At 36.7% G+C, this 15,893-nt stretch overlaps 1 protein-coding gene across 1 annotated transcript in view; it reads right to left on the bottom strand.

The window, feature by feature from the left end:
* LOC128640465 (cilia- and flagella-associated protein 46-like) overlaps window positions 1–15,893 on the bottom strand; it is a 638,812-nt gene that overhangs the window by 620,809 nt on the left and 2,110 nt on the right. The window contains exons 2-5 of the mRNA XM_053692944.1: window positions 12,192–12,316; window positions 8,735–8,866; window positions 4,338–4,402; window positions 468–632 (exon numbers count right to left, since the gene is read on the bottom strand). Of these exons, the coding sequence (XP_053548919.1) occupies window positions 468–632; window positions 4,338–4,402; window positions 8,735–8,866; window positions 12,192–12,316 (487 nt within the window). The remainder of the gene's footprint in view (window positions 1–467; window positions 633–4,337; window positions 4,403–8,734; window positions 8,867–12,191; window positions 12,317–15,893) is intronic.

The following is a 15,893-nucleotide window of genomic DNA, read 5'->3' as shown; positions in this document are numbered from 1 at the left end:
TGCCTTCCTGGCACCCCAAACAGCTCCCCATCCTGACAGACTTGCGTCTGAGTCCTGTGACGAAAGGCAAATAATTACTGGGGGGTGAGGGGAGTGGGGGAGGTATTTATGTCTTTGGCTGGGGTGTCTTTCCCTCCTCCTGGTGGTCAAGTTCTTAATTCCCACAAGTAATGAATGAAGCCGTGGACTCTCCTCCTATTAAGATGGAAAACACTCATATGAAATTACTTTCAAATGATTCATTGTTAAAATGATACATTGTACATGTTACTGCATGTAACAGAGAAGAAAGAAGACATTATAGATACATATGTAACAAATTGCAGTAACAATAACAAAATAAACCTGCTAGATTTCAAGGTAATTATTAGCAAAATAATGAGCACAGTAATTAAATTCTGTTACCTGTATTTTTTCATGTTCAGAGACCCTGATGTAAAATGATTCTAATACTTAATCATACTCACAACATAAGCTCTGCTCTCCAGGATTTATCAGGTTCATCAATTTCATCCAAAGCTTTTACAATACTTGTAAGGCCAGGAATAAGCAGGTGGCGACTGCCAGGCTTTAGAAATGGGCGAGCCATTTGCCAATAGAGGATGGACGCATTGTACACCAAAAAATAGTATCTGTGAAAAAAATATAATCAAATATTTTTCTTAAGGAATAGTATTTGTAGATATGAAACAAAGAAGCTCACTCAAGTCCACTACACATGTTTATTAAAATAATAAAGGAAATTCCTATAACACATTTGTTTGGGAAACAAATAAAACACACACATACATATTATAATGTATAGATAGATAGATAGATAGATAGATAGATAGATAGATAGATAGATAGACAATTTTGTTTTATATTTTATTTAATTTAACCAGGTTTATTTTCACATTTTTTTCAGGCAACCAAATAAAATTAAAAATTAATAATAATAATATCGACATGTTTAAAAACCACCCTTTTTTATAAAAATGGTGTAAATTTATTTTGTATAAAGGATCTTTAAGTAATTTTCTTAGCAAACTTTGCAAGCCTTCAACGTTTCAGAGCAATGCAGGTACATAGCACCAAACCCGATAGTTATTGCAATCCTGGTCTTCCTTGTCGTGGATAATCAGAGGCGCTACACTAAAGTGAAATTTCAGATTTACTGTAACGCTGCCAAATATACAACCAATCTCTAGAGTGCAACAATGATATCATTAACCCCTTAACGACACATGTCGTACAGGGTACGTCGCACACAACCTGGTCTTTAAAGACCAGCGACGTACCCTGTACGACATCAGGGTTTAAAGCGGCTGGAAGCGATCCTGATCGCTTCCAGCCGCTTTGAAGGTATTGCTGTGATGCCTCAACATTGAGGCATCACTGCAATACCGTTTTTCCCAAACCGATGCAGAGAGAGCCACTCTGTGGCCCTCTCTGCACCGGTAGCGATGGGCCCGATCGTTGGTGGGTGGGAGCAGCTTCAGGGAGGCGGGTGGGCGGCCCATCGCTACCCGGCATCCGGTTCCTGAATGTGCAATGTGCACGCCGGGTGCCGGGAGCGTGCGGGGGCCTGCAGGGAGCGCGCGTGCGCGCGCATATGTGCGCGCGATCGCGTAACAGCCACTGCCACCAATGAATTTATGAATGGGAGAGAGGGAGAGGGAGGGGGGGAGAGAGGGAGAGGGAAGGGGGGAAATAATTTTCAAAAGGATCTGGGAGGGGGAGAGGGAGGAGGGTATTAGGGGGGGCAGCTACACTACAGAAAACATTTAATTACATGAAAAAAAATAAAAATAGACATTTTTTGGAGGCAAATTGGGTACTGGCAGACAGCTGCCAGTACCCAAGATGGCAGCAAATAGGATGTGGGCAAGTGTTATAGAGCTGTTTGGGGGGGATCAGAGAGGTTAGGGGCTAAGGGGGGGTCCATCACAGCTAAACATATATTTTTTTTTAAAAAAAAATTCATAAAAAAAAAAAAAAAGCCTTTTATTTTAGTACTGGCAGAGTTTCTGCCAGTACTTAAGATGGCGGGGACAATTGTGGGGTGGGGGAGGGAAGAGAGATGTTTGGGAGGGATCAGGGGGTGGGATCTTTCAGGTGGGAGGCTGATCTCTACACTAAAGCTAAAATTAACCCTGCAAGCTCCCTACAAGCTATCTAATTAACCCCTGCACTGCTGGGCATAATACACGTGTGATGCGCAGCAGCATTTAGCAGCCTTCTAATTACCAAAAAGCAACACAAAAGCCATATATGTCTGCTATTTCTGAACAAAGGGGATCCCAGAGAAGCATTTACAACCATTTATGCCATAATTGCACAAGTTGTTTGTAAATAATTTCAGTGAGAAACCTAAAATTGTAAAAAAATTTAAAAAATTTTTTTATTTGATCGCATTTGGCGGTGACATGGTGGCATGAAATATACCAAGATGGGCCTAGATCAATACTTGGGGTTGTCTACTACACTACACTAAAGCTAAAATTAACCCTAGAAGCTCCCTACATGCTCCCTAATTAACCCCTTCACTGCTGGGCATAATACATGTGTGGTGCGCAGAGGCATTTAGCGGCCTTCTAATTACCAAAAAGCAATGCCAAAGCCATATATGTCTGCTATTTATGAACAAAGGGGATCCCAGAGAAGCGTTTACAACCATTTATGCCATAATTGCACAAGTTGTTTGCAAATAATTTCAGTGAGAAACCTAAAGTTTGTGAAAAAAAATTATGAAAAAGTGAATTTTTTCTTTATTTGATCTCATTTGGCGGTGAAATGGTGGCATGAAATATACCAAAATGGGCCTAGATCATTACTTTGGGATGTCTTCTAAAAAAATATATATACATGTCAAGGGATATTCAGGGATTCCTGAAAAATATCAGTGTCCCAATGTAACTAGCGCTAATTTTGAAAAAAAGTGGTTTGGAAATAGCAAAGTGCTACTTGTACTTATTGCCCTATAACTTGCGAAAAACGCAAAGAACATGTAAATATTGGGTATTTCTAAACTCAGGACAAAATTTAGAAACTATTTAGCATGGGTGTTTTTTGGTGGTTGTAGATGTGTAACAGATTTTGGGGGTCAAAGTTAGAAAAAGTGTGTTTTTTTCCATTTTTTTCTCATATTTTATAATTTTTTTTATAGTAAATTATAAGATATGATGAAAATAATGGTATCTTTAGAAAGTCCATTTAATGGCGAGAAAAACGGTATATAATATGTGTGGGTACAGTAAATGAGTAAGAGGAAAATTACAGCTAAACACAAACACAGCAGAAATGTAAAAATAGCCCTGGTCCTTAAGGGAAAGAAATTGAAAAATGGCTGTGTCCTTAAGGGGTTAAGTTTCTCCTTTGGCCATGATTCATTGTCAGCACCCTATATAGGCATCACTCTCCACAATGCAAAATCAGAATTTTCTGTGGAAAATGGATGCTCATCAGAAATTGGGAAATTGGGAGACATATTCATTACTAATTACTAATAAATTCATTGCTAATCTGGAAAAAAACTGTTACAAAAACATAACTGCAGAGAATATTCTGGTATGTCCTTATATGTTCATTTATATTACAACAATAAAAAATAGATATATTTTCCCAAGAGTTCATCTTTAAACCTTTTTTTTAAGTTTTTCATTAATACATCACATTTAAAATCATGCAAATGAAGAGCATGATACAGTAGAGTAAGGAAAATATTCAATTCAACACACTAATTTATCAAAATAGATTAAAGGGACAGTCTAGGCCAAAATAAACTTTCATGATTCAAATAGAGCATGTAATTTTAAACAATTTTCCCATTTACTTTTATCACCAAATTTGCTTTGTTCTCTTGGAATTCTTAGTTGAAAGCTTAACCTAGGAGGTTCATATGCTAATTTCTTAGACCTTGAAGGCCACCTCTTTTCAGAATGCATTTTAACAGTTTTTCACGACTAGAGGGTGTTAGTTCATGTATTTCATATAGATAACACTGTGCTTGTGCACGTGAAGTTATCTGGGAGCAGGCACTGATTGGCTAAACTGCAAGTCTGTCAAAAGAACTGAAACAAAGGGGCAGTTTGCAGAGGCTTAGATACAAGATAACCACAGAGGTTAAAAGTATATTAATATTAAAAGTATATGCAAAATTGGGGATGGGTAATAAAGGGATTATATATCTTTTAAAACAATAAAAATTCTGGTGTAGACTGTCCCTTTAAGTTTATCATATACTCTGTGTCTTTCAAATGTTTACAATTGATAAATATGAATTTGTGCATTATAATGGGAAACTTCAACTCAACATTTTACAAATTATTAAACAGTGTAAATGGTACGAAACAAACCTTTGCTGCTTTTTTGCAAAAACAATTGCTATGAGGTAAAAAGCCACTGATTTTTCTAGTTCGTCCTGGAATAACGAAAAAAATAAAATAAAAAATTAAGACATTATACATAGGTACAATTTGATTAAACATGAAGCTGGCAATATTATATTATTACATGTACCTTATCTGATGTTTATCTAAAGATCGTTTTCTAGTAAAGACCTATTATAGTCCAAAAGGTTATACATCACAAAATAATGATTAGCTTTTAATTATGTAGCATGAGGCTGTATATTCATGGCTGCAATGTTTAACAATGTTGGTAAATTAATTCCATTAATCTATTGACAATGGCATGCGCTCCCAGAGGTTACTGTGTAATTAGTTTGGGCAATTTTTCTATCTAGAATAAATCCTCACAGATGCTTGGTTCTTCGGTCCTCAAAACTGTGAATTTGTGTCTGCAGATAAAACATGCCTCTTATAAAGAGCAAACATTTTTTTTAAATAAATATACAGAGTTGAAAAAAAAACCTTAATCAAATTGTTCCTCTGCAAATCTATGCACACAGGATCAACACCTTACCTTTTAAGTGTTACATTTTAAGAAGTTCTATGAGTAGAAGATTGTTTGGAGAGGAATAGATCTGCACAAGGAGCTAAGTGTGAGGAGGGTGGGGCAAGCAGTACAAATGAAAGTGAAAACTTTTTAACAAAATACTCCAAAAGTCTTGGGATCATTATGTGTATAGCCTAAGAAGGTTTATCATATTAGTCTCTCCCTTCAGTAATGCATTAAATTGTTATTATTAAAGTAATGATTCTTTTTATCCTTCCAGTACAGTACTGCAGAAAAGTTGTCCAAAATATGAATACTAAATTGGAAATTGTTGACCTTGCAACATTTTCATAATTTTCTTTCTATGCATTCTAATGGTATATAACCAAATTAGTCATTCTCTGACATAACTAAAACTAATTTGAAAAGTTATTTTCCTAAAAATGAAACCTTCATCTGGTTGTAAATATTAACATTATAACAACCAGCAAGAATGAGTCTTTATGTAGAAAACCATGATTTAAAGTAAGTCTTACTGACTAGTGATTTCAATCAAATTCACCCTGACAAACTTAAATCACAATCCAGAAAACTATCTTTAATAAAATAAAGGGTATATAATACTCAAATCAGTAATTATGTATTTAAAATAACATTAAAGGGACATGAAACTCAACATTTTTCTTTCAATATTTGGCTAGAACAAACAATTTTAAACAACTTGCCAATTTACTTCTGTTTTCAAATTTGCTTCATTCTCTTGGTATCCTTTATCGAAGGAGCAGCAATGCACTACTTAGCTAGCTAAACATATTGGTAAGCCAATGATAAGAAACATATATTTGCAGCCACCATTCAGCGGCTAGCCCCAAGCTCCTGAGCCTACCTAGGTTTTCTTTTCAACATAGGATACCAAGAGAACAAAGCAAATTATATAATAGAAGTAAATTGGAAAGTTGTTTAAAATTGTTTGCTCTATCTACATCATGAAAGAACATTTTTGAGTTTCATGTCCCTTTAAACTGCATTTTAAATTACATTTAAAAAAAGCTGTATAGCTATAATATTAAGTTACTTTTGCAAAAACTAAAACAAAAATATTCATCTTCATTTAAAAAGATTAAAGTAGAATAAAGTCATAAAATATACACAATTAGATACACATTAAATACCGTTCATGCATCTTCCTCTTATTATGGATGCCGCCAATTTGGAACCTTTGTATCTGAAGGAGAGTTGCTGCATATGTGCAAAGACATCAGCACAGGGATGCTTTCAACTTATATACTTACAGTATATAGTTATAAACTTCCCTCACCATATGTTTATAAGTATATAAGATAAAAAATGCAGGTTATTTTTGGATCATTAAAAGGGACAGGAAACCCCAAAATTTTCTTTCATGATTTGGATAGAACATACAATTTTAAATAACTTTTCAATTTACTTCTATTATTAAATTTGCTTCATTCTCTTGTTATCCTTTGCTGAAGACCAGCATTGCACTACTGGCAGCTAGCTGATCACATATAGTTAGCCAATCACAAGAGACAAATGTATGCAGGCTTCAATTAGCCACTAGTTCCCACTAGGGTAGGATATGTGCATATTCTTTCTTCAACAATGGATACCAAGACAGCGAAGCACATTTGAAAATAAAAGCAATTTTTAAAAAAAGTCTGTTAAATTTCCGTGCTCTATTTGAATCATGCTAGTTTAATGTTTTAATCTCTTCATCAAAATCTGCTACCACATTATTGCGCATGCACTCGTGTACTACGCCACCCCATTCATAAGGAATGCGTGAGTAAATTTTCTATACCGTCAAAATTTACTTTATAACAATGTGCGCATAATTGTAATTATGTAATTGTATTCCACACATTCTTTTGAAACATGTGTAGTGCGATTATGCAACTATGCGCATGCGCACATCAAGGTAGCAAATCTTGAAGAGGTAGCAAATTTTGACAGAACAGCATCATCCATGGCCACAGGGAGGAAGGGGATAACCTCAATACTATGTTTTCAATGGTTTTTTAGCGATTACTGCCCCTTTAACCTTAAAGGGCCATAATACCCAAATGTTTAAACACTTGAAAGTGATGCAGCATAGCTGTAAAAAGCTGACTAGAAAATATCACCTTAACATCTCTATGTAAAAAAGAAAGATATTTTACCTCAAAAGTTCCTCAGTAGCCACATCCCATTGTAAAGGATTTCTAAGCAGCATATTTGTATGTCTGTCCCGGGACAGCCGAAGGGATGAGCCTCGTGCACTCTCATGTTATTTCCCTATTCAGTTTAACCCCTTAATGACCACAATGTACCCTGTATGTCACTGGTCATTAAGGGTTTTTTCAGGACATAATAGCACAAGTCTAGCATGAACACACTATTAATGCCCTCCCTCCAGCAGGCTTTGTGGAATAGAGCAGTCTCAATGCTGGTGGCAAGACCGCTCTTTAAAACAATCAAGTCCCAAAAAAAGGCCAGTGACATACAGGGTACGTCGCTGGTCCTTAAGGGGTTAAAGGAAGTTTACAATGAAATCTCATGAGAGTTAAAGTCAAATCTCATGAGATCACAGTAAAAGAGTTCATGACCTCAGCACCGCTGATGCTGATTGGCTGCTGTTCATTTCTTCATTATTTTTTTTTACCTGCAGCTGGGAGCAGCTGAGTATAAGTTTTTACACAGAACTTACTCTGCTGAGCTGAGGAGATTGTGAGGTAAAATAACTTCCTTTTTTACACAGAGATGCTCAGGTGATATTTTCCTGTCAGCTTTTTACAGTTATACTGCATCAGTTTCAAGTGATTTAGCATATGAGTATTATGTCCCTTTAAGTCATAAGAGAGACAGGTGTGGCAGTGCACTAAGAGCCTGTTTTACACTAAAGGAAAAAAAAACCTTTAACACAAAAATGTTAAAAAAAGGAGGGATCAAGAAAGGTATACTACAATGAACACTACACCATATATACAATCCTATTTTTTTAATACAGATTTTTTTTGTCAAAGCAAATAGTTGTAAAGCAGCATAAAACTAAGAAAATACTTTTAGCAACATAGATGAATAGTCATGAATAAGATACAATGTGCAATTAGTATCTATGGAAAATCTGAACCAGTTTTTACATTCTGATTGAATATTCCAAGATAATCCATTTTAACCCTATAAACAAGCTGCATTTTACTTAAAGGGACACTGTACCCAAAATTTTTCTTTCGTGATTCAGATTGAGCATGAAATTTTAAGCAACTTTCTAATTTACTCCTATTATCAAATTTTCTTCATTCTCTTGGTATCTTTATTTGAAATGCAAGAATGTAAGTTTAGATGCCGGCCCATTTTTGGTGAACAACCTGGGTTGCCCTTGCTGATTGGTGGATAAATTCATCCACCAATAAAAAAGTGCTGTCCAGAGTACTGAAACCAAAAAAAAGCTTAGATGCCTTCTTTTTCAAATAATGATAGCAAGAGAACGAAGAAAAATTGATAATAGGAGTAAATTAGAAAGTTGCTTAAAATTGCATGCTCTTTCTGAATTACAAAAGAAAAAATTTGGGTTCAGTGTCCCTTTAACCTTTTAAGGTCGTTCTGACGTTTCATTCCGTCCTAACTGCGCCAGGCTTTAGCACCTTTAGGACGGAATAGAACGTCCTAAGCGTTTGGGTGTCCTGAAGCCAACGGCGCTTCCAGGGTGTGAGTGCGGTCTGGAGGGCGTGCCTATGGTCATACGGATGCCCCCCTGACCCAATCCCATCATTTCAATTTGTTTACAACAACGTTCCGATGTAGACATATAAATCCTGTCATGAAAGGGTTAAATATTGAAACAAAATATCCATACCACATCATTAGCTGACTTTGGGGCATGCAATTGACCTTTGCATAAATATGCCCTTCCGAAAAACTGGTTTGCAGGAGGTGTACTCTTAAAATACATCTCCAAGCAGTCTTTACTTATTGCAACATTTTCCAGCTGAAAAAAATAACAGATCAAAATATTTTAAGAAAAATTATGACAGAAAGACAAATAGTAATAATTTTGTACAAATGTAATTATAGCAAGAGATAACAATCCTTTAGAAGAAAAGAAAAAAATCAAATGATTTTCAACAGAAAATCATCATTAAACTCAATGGGGATTTTTGTAGATAAATCATTTGATAAAGTTTTATTAAAGTATTGTGATCAACCCCTGAGTGTCACAATGAGAATAAAATAAAATGAGCATCATTAAGTCCATTGTTAAATTCCATAGCCAATTAAATATGGTTTCCATATTATACTTGTGTTAAAGAGACAGTCCACACTTTAGTCATCTTGAAATCTTACCTTAGATTAGGCTGTGAATAGCCTTCTGCACCCTTTCTATATCATACAGCAGGAATGGTAAAACAGTTATTTTGAAATGACAGCCAGTTTGAAATGGCTGTCAAGCTCCACCCACTGATGAAATCACAATCTGGGCTGCATATTGCTTCCAATCACAAAAGGCTCACTAGTTGGATTCAACAGACTATCAATGCTATTCAGCTGAGTGTCTAGATCATGATGCCATCAGTGGGTGGAGCTTGGCACCCATTTCAGACTTGCCAGAAATAATATTCATTTAAAAATAACTGATTTACTGTTCCTGCTGCATGATATAAAAAGGGGTGCAGGAGACTATTTGCAGCTTAATCTAAGGTAAGACTTTAAGATGACTAAGGTGTAGACAGTCCCTTTAACGGATAGAAGGCACACATCTCAAATACATACCCTATTCGTCCTACAATATAGTGTGCTGGTTGATTGGATCATGGTAGGTATTAGACATTAAAGGAACAATGTACAAAAACTAAAATTATATAATTCATATAAAAGAAAAGCATTTAAACATGTTGACATCTCATGCCTGAGAAAATACAAAGTAAACGCTTTCTACATTTAAACCAAATTACCATAATCAGTTGTGCGTCTCCTAATAATGCTAATGAGCATTAACAGGAAGTACTTATCTGTCAATGAAAAATAGTCCAGGTCTAAAAACAGATTATTTTTTTTTTTTTAAATGTTGCTACCTTAAAATCTCCCCAAATATCCGATTTCACTAGCAAGTGCTGGAGCGTGTAGCGAGTAACACTCACCTATCATCTGTAGCATCACACACTAAAGAGTTACAAACTTCCCCTAGAAGCAACATCAGCACAGGAACAGTGCGTCAGGAGCTTCATGAAATTAGTTTTCATGAGCAGTTGCACACAAGCTTCACATTAACACTACCCATTCCCCAGCTTTGCACAACCAACATGGTTATATTAAAATACTTTATAACCTTAAACCTCTAAATTTCTGTCTGTTTTAAGCACTAAAGACAGCCCCCTGATCATATGCATTTTTATTAGCTTTTCACAACTAGGGAGGGCTAGTTCATGTGAGCCATATAGATAATATTGTGCTAACGCCCATGTGTTGTGCACAACATAGCACTAATTGGCTTAAATGCAAGTCAGTAGATAATAAATAAAAAGTCATGTGATCAGAGGGCTGTCAGAAGAGGCTTAGCTACAAGGTAATCACAGAGGTAAAAAGTGTTTTAATATAACCATGTTTTCTGTGCAAAACTGGGGAATGGTTAATAAAGGGATTATCTATCTTTTTAATAATAACAAAATTTGAGTTGACTGTCCCTTTAACCCCTTCACCCAATACGACATATATATACGTCCTGCAGTACTTTACAGATCGTACTGCTGGACATATATATATGCGTTGTTGCTTCAGGAGACTCCCGCAATCTCAGCTGTTAAGTTACAGGTGAGATCTGGAGCTCCTGAAGCTTCAGGCATCTCCCGCATATGGAGCCGGAGCGCGATCGGTGCTCTGCCTCCATATGAGGGCAAATGCCTGATCGTTACAGATGGTGACACTGCGGGTGTCACCATCTGTAAAGATCTTCTGTTGGAGCCGGCCGGAGGTGTGGGCGGGAGGAGGGTGGGTGGCCCAGCAGGGGAGGCGGGAGGAAGCGGGAGGGGTCCTACACTACGAAATTTTTGTTAAAGGGACAGGGAGGGATGAGGCAGCTACACTACTGAAAAAGGGATGTGGGGGCACTACACTACGGAATATTTAAAAAATATTGCCAGTACCTAAGATGGCAGAAAAAGTTAGGGCAGGGGAGGTTTAAATTTTTAGGGGGTGGGTTCAGGGAGGTTTGCGGTTTAGGGCAATCCACCACTGCAGGATAAAAAATGTATTTTAAAAAAAAAAAAAAAGTTTTTTTTCTTTCTATTGGCAGACTGCCAGAACTTAAGATGGGGGTGACTAGTGAGGGGGGGGAGAGAGCTGTTTAGGAGGGATCAGGGGGTGGGGAGTGTAAGGTAGAAGGCTAATCTCTACACTAAAGCCAACGTTAACCTTTTAAGCTACCTAATTAACCCTTCACTGCCAGGAATGATAGAAGTGTGGTGCGCAGCTGCAATTAGTGGCCTTCTAAATACCAAAAAGCAATGGCAAACCAATATATGTCTGCTATTCCTAAACAAAGGGGATTCCAGAGATGCTTTTACAATCATTTGCGCCATGATTGCACAAGCAGTATGTAAATAATTTCAGTGAGAAACCAAAAGTTTGTGAATTTTTTTATTTCATGGCATTTGGCAGTGAAATGGTGGCATGAAATATACACAAATGGGCCTAGATCAATACCTTGGGTTGTCTACTTAAAATATATATATAGATTTGATACGTAAATAAAAAAAAAAACAAGGCTCTATTTCTGTTTAAATAGAGTGATAGCAAAAATGCTAAACATGCTCTGGTATTTTGGGCAAGTTTTTGTCTGGAAGTCCCGGTAGTGGAAGGGTTAATGTCCCATTATAGAAGGGATTGACCAAATTTAGGGGATAGCAAGAATAAAAAAGACAGTGGTCTAAAGAAATACAAAAGTAGTAAGACAAAGTAAAACTGCAAAAGGCATGGGTTTATTAGGAGTACTCTTGCAGCCAATCTGGAGCCAATACGGTTGTAATTCCCTTAAGCATTATTTTTGTGGTCACTGCAAAGCAATGGGTGTAACTGCACTTTTTTACTATTTAAAATGGAAGCATCTCATTCATTTTAAAAATGATAGCTGTTAATCTGAATAAAAACTACGTTACATACTAAAAAAGGTATGTCCATGGTGACCAACAGAGCTACAGATGAACAATAATATATGCCTAGAAATCAGTGCTACATTATTTGAATTGTTTTAATTTTGTTTTTTTAAATAAAGTTTTGAAAAGTAAAAAAAAAAAAAAAAAAAAAAAAAAAAAACTTACTTGGAGGGCCTGTTCAGCACATAAAGCATATAAATCCGAGCTGAAGTTCTCTGGGACATCTACTGCTGATACGGGGGTGTTTGCATCTTTCAGGAATTTGTAGGCCTTCAGCAAGGCTTCAGCATCTTGAAAACATTTTAAAAAGTTATATTAACCCCTTAATGACCGGACCATTTTTCAATTTTCTTACCCTTAATGACAATGGCTATTTTTACATTTCTGCAGTGTTTGTGTTTAGCTGTAATTTTCCTCTTACTCATTTACTGTACCCACACATATTATATACCGTTTTTCTCGCCATTAAATGGACTTTCTAAGGATACCATTATTTTCATCATATCTTATAATTTCCTATAAAAAAATATAAAATATGAGGAAAAAATTGAAAAAAACACACTTTTTCTAACTTTGACCCCCAAAATCTGTTACACATCTACAACCACCAAATAACACCCATTCTAAATAGTTTCTAAATTTTGTCCCGAGTTTAGAAATACCCAATGTTTACATGTTCTTTACTTTTTTTGCAAGTTATAGGGCCATAAATACAAGTAGCACTTTGCTATTTCCAAACAACTTTTTTTCAAAATTAGCGATAGTTACATTGGAACCCGGATATCTGTCAGGAATACCTGAATATCCCTTGACATGTATATATTTTTTTTTAGAAGACAACCCAAAGTATTGATCTAGGCCCATTTTGGTATATTTCTTGCCACCATTTCACCGCCAAATGTCATCAAATAAAAAAAAAAAGTTCACTTTTTCACAAATTTTGTCACAAACTTTAGGTTTCCCACTGAAATTATTTACAAACAGCTTCTGCAATTAAGGCACAAATGGTTGTAAATGCTTCTTTGGGATCCCCTTTGTTCAGAAATAGCAGACTTATATGGCTTTGGGGTTGCTTTTTGGTAAGTAGAAGGCCGCTAAATGCTGCTGCGCACCACACGTAAATTATGCCCAGCAGTTAAGGGGTTAATTAGGTAGGTTGTAGGGAGCTTGCATGGTTAATTTTAGCTTTAGGGTAGTGTAGTAGACAACCCCAAGTATTGATCTAGGCCCATTTTGATATATTTTATGCCACTATTTCACCGCCAAATGCGAGCAAACAATTAAAAAAAAATTCATTTTTCACAATTTTAGGTTTCTCACTGAAAGTATTTACAAACAGCTTGTGCTATTATGGCACAAATTGTTGTAAAAGCTTCTTTGGGATCCCCTTTGTTCAGAAATAGCAGACATATATGGCTTTGGCATTGCTTTTTGGTAATTAGAAGGCCACTAAATGCTGCTGCGCACCACACGTAAATTATGCCCAGCAGTGAAGGGGTTAATTAGGTAGGTTGTAGGGAGCTTGCAGGGTTAATTTTAGCTTTAGGGTAGAGATCAGCCTCCCACCTGACACATCCCACCCCCTGATCCCTCCCAAACAGTTCTCTTCCCTCCCCCACCCCACAATTGTCCCCGCCATCTTAAGTACTGGCAGAAAGTCTGCCAGTACTAAATAAAAGGAGTTTTTCTTTTTTTTAATAAAAATAAATAAAATGTTTTAGCTGTGATGGACCCCTGCCTTAGCCCCAACCTCCATGATCCCCCCCCCCAGCTCTCTAACCCTCTTCCCTACCTAATTGCCGCCATCTTGGGTACTGGCAGCTGTCTGCCAGTACCCAATTTGCCCCAAAAACAAGTGTTTTTTTTAATCTTTTTTTGCCATTTTTAAATGTTTTCTGTAGTGTAGCAGCCCCCCACAATACCCCAACCCCCTCCCCCTCCCAGATCCTTATATATTTATTTATTTTATTCTTTTTTCCCCCCTCTTCCCTCCTCATTGGTGTCAGTGGGTAGCTAATCGCGCACGCGCACGCACGCTCCCGGCACCCGGCGTGCACATTGCACTTACAGGAGCCGGATGCCGGGTAGCGATGGGCCGCCCACCCGCCTCCCTGTTATGCTCCCACCCACCAACGAACCCGCACCATCGCTACCGGTGCAGAGAGGGCCACAGAGTGGCTCTCTCTGCATAGGAGTCTTCTGAAAAGGTATTGCAGGATGCCTCCATATGGAGGCATCACTGCAATACCCTGAGAGCTGCTGGAAGCGATTGCGATCGCTTCCAGCACTCTCTTAGACAACTGACGTACCAGGTACGTCTATTGTCATTAACTGGTTGTTAATGCATGACGTACCTGGTACGTCAGTTGTCATTAAGGGGTTAAAGGGACATGAAACCCAATTTTTTTTCTTTCATGATTTAGAAATTGCATGCAATTTTAAACAACTTTCTAATTTACTTCTATTAGCTAATTTGCTTCATTCTCTTGATATACTTTGCTGAAAAGCATATCTATATAGGCTCAATAGTTGCTGATTGGTGGCTGCACATAGATTCCTTGTGTGATTGGCTCACCCATGTGCATTGCTATTTCTTCAACAAAGGATAACTAAAGAATGAAGAAAATTAATTAATAGAAGTAAAATGGAACATTGTTTATAGTTGTATTCTCTACCTGAATCATGAAAGAAACATTTTGGGTTTAGTGTCCCTTTAATAATCAGTCAAAAATATGCTTAAAGGGACATGAAACCCATTTTTTTTTCTTTCATGATTTAGAAAGAGCATGCACTTTTAAACAACTTTCTAATTTACTTCTATTATCTAAATTTGCTTAATTCTTCTAATATCCTTTGCTGAAACGCATATCTAGATAGGATCAGTAGCTGCTGATTGGTGGCTGCACATAGATATCTTGTGTGATTGGCTCACCCATGTGCATTGCTATTTCTTAAACAAAGAATATCTAAAAAATGAAGCAAATTAGATAATAGAAGTAAATTGGAATGTTGTTTAAAATTGTATTCTCTAGCTGAATCCTGAAAGAATTTTTTTGGGTTTAATGTCCCTTTAAGAGTTTTAGAGACAGACACATACAAATCAGACTCATCTTGAATTAAAATATTTGCTTCAATGCACAGTGGGAAATCAATTATTGAAAAGACAAATGCAAAAGAGAAAATGCTCTAATGTTGTATAGTTCAATAATAAAATGTTCTATGTTTAACATCCACAAAAGGGTTAAACACACAGGTACAGTTAGCTTAAGAGCAGCAATGGACTATTGGGAGTTAGCTAAAAACACCAAACCAATGACTAGGAGGCATATGTGTGTAGCCACCACCAATCATCAGCTAGATCTCAGTAGTGCACCGCTGCTCCTGAGCCTATCTAGATATACTTTTCAGAACAAACAAAAATTTACAACATAAGTTAATTGAAAAGTATTGTAAAACTCCATACTCTATATAAGCCACTGGTTTTAAAACCTGTCCTCAGACCTCCCTAACAGGCTACATTTTCAGGATATCTGAACTGGAGCACATGTGAAATAATCAGCTGATTAGTAAACATGGTTATTTTACCTGCTCTCGTAATCCTGAAAACCTGGCCTGTTGGGGAGGCCTGAGGACAGGTTTGAAAACCAGTGGTCTAAGCCATGAAAGTTGAACTTTGACTTTCATGTCTTGTTTTACAAACGCAAAGTTATTTAAAAAACTCTATGCTTCATTATTAAAAAAAGACCTATTGCTACAAATGTGCATTATGTGATTATATCTGCAGTTAAATAAGGATTATTTTTAAAGGGACAGTCTAGTCAAAATTAAACTTTCATGATTCAGATAGAGCATGCAATTTTAAGCAAC

This window comes from Bombina bombina, chromosome 9, assembly GCF_027579735.1.
Source record: "Bombina bombina isolate aBomBom1 chromosome 9, aBomBom1.pri, whole genome shotgun sequence".
Taxonomy (NCBI): domain Eukaryota; kingdom Metazoa; phylum Chordata; class Amphibia; order Anura; family Bombinatoridae; genus Bombina; species Bombina bombina.
Note: the sequence above shows the minus strand (reverse complement) of the source record. Positions and strands in the feature narration are given on the sequence as shown.